This window comes from Lactuca sativa, chromosome 3 (genome assembly GCF_002870075.4).
Source record: "Lactuca sativa cultivar Salinas chromosome 3, Lsat_Salinas_v11, whole genome shotgun sequence".
NCBI lineage: Eukaryota > Viridiplantae > Streptophyta > Magnoliopsida > Asterales > Asteraceae > Lactuca > Lactuca sativa.
In genome coordinates, this window is record NC_056625.2 from 94499250 (window position 1) to 94505864 (window position 6615).

The 6615-nt window shown below is 29.9% G+C and overlaps 1 protein-coding gene across 1 annotated transcript; it reads right to left on the reverse strand.

Annotated features, from left to right (window-relative positions):
- Positions 1 to 435: 435 nt before the first annotated feature.
- LOC111921844 (UTP--glucose-1-phosphate uridylyltransferase) lies at positions 436 to 5051 on the reverse strand. Its single transcript, XM_023917419.3, has 19 exons — positions 4818 to 5051; positions 4661 to 4708; positions 4174 to 4265; positions 3869 to 3959; positions 3646 to 3706; positions 3491 to 3568; positions 3344 to 3394; positions 3165 to 3238; positions 2955 to 3027; positions 2797 to 2854; positions 2494 to 2540; positions 2310 to 2408; positions 2118 to 2170; positions 1654 to 1729; positions 1407 to 1463; positions 1210 to 1293; positions 1032 to 1130; positions 757 to 933; positions 436 to 681 (listed from the first exon to the last, which is right to left on the reverse strand). The coding sequence occupies exons 1-19, from the start codon at positions 4883 to 4885 to the stop codon at positions 655 to 657; spliced, it is 1413 nt and encodes a 470-aa protein (XP_023773187.1). The 5' UTR covers positions 4886 to 5051; the 3' UTR covers positions 436 to 654.
- Between the last annotated feature and the right edge of the window lie 1564 nt (positions 5052 to 6615).

Genomic DNA, 6615 nt, shown 5'->3' on the forward strand with positions numbered 1-6615 from the left:
CGTGATTCGTGTGAATATATTTCTTATTTATTTGTTGGACTACAAAAAGTTAGTATTACCAATTACATATGTTTTTTATAAAATTGGTTCCGCCTTTAAAAAACATTCAACTTTGTTAATATGTTTCTTGATCAAAGCTGAAACTTACTATGTCAATCAAAATTTTGAAAAGAAAATATATTATGGGTGATAAAAGGTTTACACTTGGCAAATATCGTGGGTGGGCTGGGGTTGGCCTACAAATAAATGAGTCCAAAACATTTATTAATAACAAACACAAAAAAAGTATTTGTATTGTACCTAAGTACCTAACCTTACCCCCTTATCTCACTTTCTACTTTAGAACTAGAAAAATATCCACTCAAAAACCATGGGCTAAAAACAACAAAACAAAACCACCATTCAGCAATTAAAATGACGACAAAAACGACGCCATTAAACTCCAAGCACAAATATTTTTTTCTTCTTTTTTTTTTAATATATATATATAAAGAAAAGGCCGCATGTGAAAGTGAATGTGATGTGTGATAAAAATAGAAATTCTTGATTTATTCTACTAACAACAAAAACACATATTAAACAAATTATTATTATTACCAAAAGGGAAAACAAAACCCAAGTAATGTAAACCTCTCCCACCAAAACCTAAATTGTTTAGATATCACCAGCAACATGGACTTCCTGCAACAATCAAATCATAATTCATAAATATTTTTTTTAATCATACAAAGAAAATAGTTGTAATTTAGAAATGACCTTGTTTTGAATTAGGGCTTTATCAGGGATTTCCAACTTGTCTCCGGACTTTGCAGCAATGACAACTTTACCCTTGAGAACAACTGAAGATCCAAACCACACGTCACCAGAAACCTTCAAGCTATCCAGCTCGATAATACTGGGGATGGACTTGAATCGCTTCAAGAAATCTCCAACCTGAGAAAACATTTTTTTTTTTGGTTTTCATTTACGGAAATTATTTTTAATTAATTAATATAATAAATGAAAGTAAAGTAAAGTAAAGTAAACGATACCTTCTTAAATTCAGGACCCAGTTCAATTGAAGGGTTTGCTGGATCTGTCCTAGCTGGATTACGGACCACATACCCATCTTTTTCCGTGTAAAGATCAGACTACAATAAATAAATAATTAAAAAAATATTCATATTCATATAAATATATATAAATAAAGATGCATGCTCTTGATCAAACCTGAACAAGGAGCAGATCTGAACTTGCTTTCACTGGAAGGAATCGAGAGCGGGGAACATTGATTCCAATCGCGTTATCGAAAAACTGATTGAAATTAAATTAAAATTAGTAAAACATTTCATATTTGTATAAAATCATAAATAAATAAAAAAAAGGGGGGGAATTAAAGAAGAATATGGAGATGATGATGATGATACCTTGATTGCAGCACCAGCTGCTGTTTCTAGCTGAAGAACTTTAATTCCTTCGACTTCCTGTAAACCGAATAAATAATATTCGTTATTCAAATAGCAATGTACTTTTATTTATTTGTTTGCTTTCATATCTTTCTATTACAACAACATATTCTACTTTTATAAAAAAAAAAAAAAAAATTATAATTTTTTTTTTCTTATTAGGACATTAATAGGAAGAAATGAAAGTAGGATGGTATAAAAGAAGTACCTTTGGATTTGGAATAATCTCCATCTTAAGTGCATCTGCTTGTACAAGTCTTTTAATAGCATTCAAGTTCACCCACCTGGAAATACTTACAGGGTCAGTATTGTCTATTCCACAGAAAGTTTTAGGATTCAATTGTAAATAGTTAATTCAAGAGTAAATTACATTTTTAGTCCTTGAGTATAGCTGATTTTTCAATTTTGGTCCCTGTGCCAAGTAAATGACTATTTTACTCAGGGACTAAAAATAGTCATTTTACGTGGAACAAGGACCAAAAATGATACAAGAACCTCAAATAAGGACTAGAATTGCAAGAGAAAACCTAATGGAACCAAAATTGTAAAAATCAACTATAGTCAGGGACTGAAAATGTAATTTACTCTTAACTCAATCATTTAACTTTTATGAAATTGTATGGACAATTACATTGAGTGAAAATGTAATTTTTATTAACATTCAGGACTCACAAGTTGTTGGTGTTAAAGATTTTGAACTTCTCAATTGATTTGAACTCATTCACCTGTACACAACAAAAAAAAATATCATAAATCAGACAATAATTAAAAAAAATGGAAAATCAAGTTACCTCTTCTTTCTATGAAAGTATGTTGCTATTTTCTTTCCATAAAAAGAAAAAGAAAATAATAATAATAACTCACATGCTCATCAGGAACTTGTGCAATTTCCAGAAGCTGCACTTTCCCATCATAAGAAATTAAAGTACCACCTTTCACATCAGCCAATGTTTTTGGTGTTACCTGTTAAATCCATAAACAAATTAAACAAAAGAACACAATTTTTTTTTTTTTATTTAAATGTGAATTATGAAACACAGAGAAATACCTCCATGCAGTACTCGTTCTTGTTCTGGACCAAGTGATTTAGGATTTCTATAATGGTGAATTAAGAAAAACAATGATGAAAGTGACATATATTTTCATAGCCTTAATTAAATAAAATGTTAGATGCAAAAAAAATAGCAACAAACTTTCATTTATTGGTTTATTATAGCATCCTACTTTCTTTTTGTCTTATTACAACATTCTACAATAATCTACACAAATATATATATATATATATATATATATATATATATATATATATATATATATATATATATAAGTAAAAAGTTTATGGTAAGGATACTCAAATCAACTACAGCTCCTAAGTTATCAGAGTTGGCAACAAACACGTATTCCTTGCCCTGTAATGAAAAACAATATATGATACCAATAAATAAAAACCAAACAAATATATATACATGATATAAACTAAAATTATAAAAATAAAAAATAAATAATAACCTGTGACAATAGTGCTTCAAGTTTCCCACTGTTCATTAATGATGGGAAAACATCACCATGGCCTGGGGGGTACCTTTAGATCAAAGATATCTATAAGTCCCAAAATAAAATTCATGGTTTTTTATTATTTTTACTAAACTAAAAAAAGGGAATAAAAAATATTTTTTTTATGAAATTAAAAATTAGTTGACAGGTTAGTTTTGGAATTACCATCCATCCTTGCCAGATACTCCTTTGGATGACAATGGAAGAAAGTCTTCAGTAACCAATCGAGGATATTGACTCTGTAAAAATGAAAAGAAAGAACAGGGTACAATTGTAAATGCATAAGGTACAAGTTACTGAAAGCATTACTACTCTGTATTCCAAAAAAAATTAATGTTGTGAACCTGGTTGAATGTATGAATCTCGATTTTTGAGCCAGAATATTTTTCCACAATCTGGAAAGAAAAGTATACAAAAGATATTTAAGTTAATGTTTGACAAGATAAGAATTAAGTGAAGTCATGTAGAAAGTAAAAAATTTAGCTAGTTACCTTTTGGGTATCATCATGTGTGTTGAAAGAGTTCATTAGAAGCAAAGGTACATTACACCCGTATTTCTTATTGAGTGACTACAAAGGAAATTAAAAGGGTTAGCATAGAATGATTGATGTATAGATGTGCATGTGTTTGTTTAAATGTGAAGTACCTCAATTTGGATGACAATTAAGTCTAAGAAAGTTAATCCATTTCTGACTTCTATCACAGATCTGCATCAACAACAAGATGAGTCAAATGCTAGAAATGGAACAATCATAGAAAGAATGTCAATTAGTTCATAATGAAATATTCATATAAATGAAAATGGAATGAAGAGAGTAATTAGTTGATTAGTTTTAATGCACTATTATGTAAAGAAGGTAATCACATACTTTGGACCAGTGCATCCCATTGTAGTCCCCAAGCCACCATTAAGCTTTAGCACCACAAGTTTATCCAACAGACTCTTGGTTTGAGCAACATCTGCACCAATTAACATAAAAATTTTCAAAATAGATGCATCGATGTTTGATCATGAATACACTCTTATCACTTGACATAAAATGGTACCAAGTTATGCCAGATCGTAATGTGCATAGAGTGGAATCAATTACAAATCAAAGATTAAAACTAGTGCTGCTTTCATTGCATGTGATTAAGTTTCAGTTTGCAACAAATAGAAGATCAAATATATTACCTTCTGGAACAGCTGACAGGGTATCATAGGGCACAACGATCTTGTCGGTTGGCGTTTGGATCTTACTCCATTCAACATGCTGTGCTTCGCCACTGAATTTGCATGACACGAAAACAAAAATGGAAAACGAATCATGAATAGTTTGACAGAGAAGTGTATAAGATAAGCAATCACTTCAACACATCTAGTTTATTTCCAGTTTCCCCCATTCCCCTGTTCTCTTCTACTTGAAATGATAAACAAATCTACAATTTTCGAATGTTTATGATATGATTAAATACACAAAATGCCACTATTAACGAATTTTAACGATAAACAAATCTGCACTGTTCGATTTCCGGTTGATACTCAAAATTGGGAAAATAGTAACTCGAAACAAAAGCAAATCGGTCACTGATATTTGAAAGTCGATACCAATACACCGATCACTAAAACAACAAACGAAAATGAAAAACACTCTAACCAACGCTAATTTTTTACACAGTACCTTAGATAGCGGGAGACAAGGTTGATAAATCCAGATTTCTCGTTATCACTGCAAAATGTCCAACATCAACCAAAAAATCAAATTCAGATCCAGAAACTAAAAACTAATAAAAACTGAAGCACGATTCAAATTTGAATGCAGAAAGTTGGGTAAACACCTGATCTGAGTGAGACCAGAAACAGCAGATCGAAGATTGTTTAGTTTCTCGGTATCAGCAGCGGCCATTGTAGATCAGCAATGTAATAGTGGGATTTGGATCTAGGAGAGAATTGAGATTTGATCTAGAAGGAAGGAAGGAAAGAAAGAGTGATGATAAGAAACCGAAAGCGAGACGTAAAACTGAAGTTGGTGTGGATCGGGTATATGTAGAAACAGGTGGCAGGAAAGGGTCATATGGGAATGTATTTTTCACACCCACATATAAATCAAAAAAAGAATATTCAGGCGAATATAATTGTATGATCAAAACGACGTGGCACGACGGTGGTGTTGCGCCACTAGTACGCCATGTCGATTGATTGATAACCAATTCACTAAACAAAGTTAAAAAAATCTTTAGTATAAAAGATAAATATAAAAAGAGAAATCTAGTAATCTAACCATATTTTGCTTATAGCTAACAAAATTAATAAACTTTTTTTTAAAACTAAGGACTCTGTCCGGAATGGCTATTATGGACCAGAAAATAATAGCCCAAACCTAAGGGTAAAGTGAATATACGTAACAACTTTATATAAGCTTAGGTACCTAACTCCGTAATACTACATCGGTTTGTATCATATTTACATTGTAATTGCCTAAGGTTCTTCAACTTCAAACCCATAACTTGATTACTTCCAAAATCTTTGGACTTTCACCGATATTTTTCTTTTACATCACGTTTTTCTATCGAATACCACCTGATGGGCTTCATATCCTACCGCTACAAATGAAAGGATGTAGGAGAAATATAATGATGAATTTCCAAATTTTTTTGAAGTAAATCAAGTTTAGGGATGAAGTTTAAAAACCTTGGATGATTGCAATGAAAATTTAGTGCAAAATAACGTAGTTTGATGAGGTTAGGTACCCAAAATAGAGAACTAATAGATTGATAAGTGGCAATACATTGATTAAGATGTCTAATATGATGACACATCGCAAAAAAACTACTATTTTATTAGTATAAGGATTTTGTGAATATAAAAAAATTTATCATTGGATCAAGACAATCAATCAATTTCTGATTGTAATTAAAGCTATTTAATTTACAAATGTTTTTAATACTCAACATTAAATCAGAATCATTTGTATTTTTTAATCGGATGCATTAAAATTCTTCTTAATTCATATAATACTTATCATTTTCATATAAACAAAATTACATATAATTTGTAAAAACCAATTTAAAAAAAGAAAACAAAAAAAAATAAAAAATAAAAAATAAAAAATCAATTTTAATACAAAACTAGTTTGTAAAATAAATTGTAAAACCGAAGTTGTAAAACAAAGATGGGGAATATTTGTAAAAAGAATGAGACTAAATTATAAATATATACAAAATGTAATTTTTCTTTTGTGTGTAAAACCACTGTAGCTAATAGTATAACTTATGATGCACATTGTACAAGTTGTTAAACTGGTTTTCGTATGACTGACTTCACATCTTTCGATTGCTTTTAAGTTTAACTTACATAAATAACCCTTACAATTTTACTTTAAATTCATAAATCATCGAATTATACTGAATTTGAATACAAATTTACAGAAATGACCCTTTCATTTTTTTCTTTTATTCACAATCCATACAAATTATAAAAATACTCTCTTGACTCTTTTTTTGGTAAAATCATCTACACTTATTTCTTATAAATTTTTGTTGTTTTGTAGCCTATTATCATACAACAAATAAATTTTAAAACTTGGATTTTTCGAGAAAAAAAAATATTACTTATTGTTTTATGGAACCATTATGT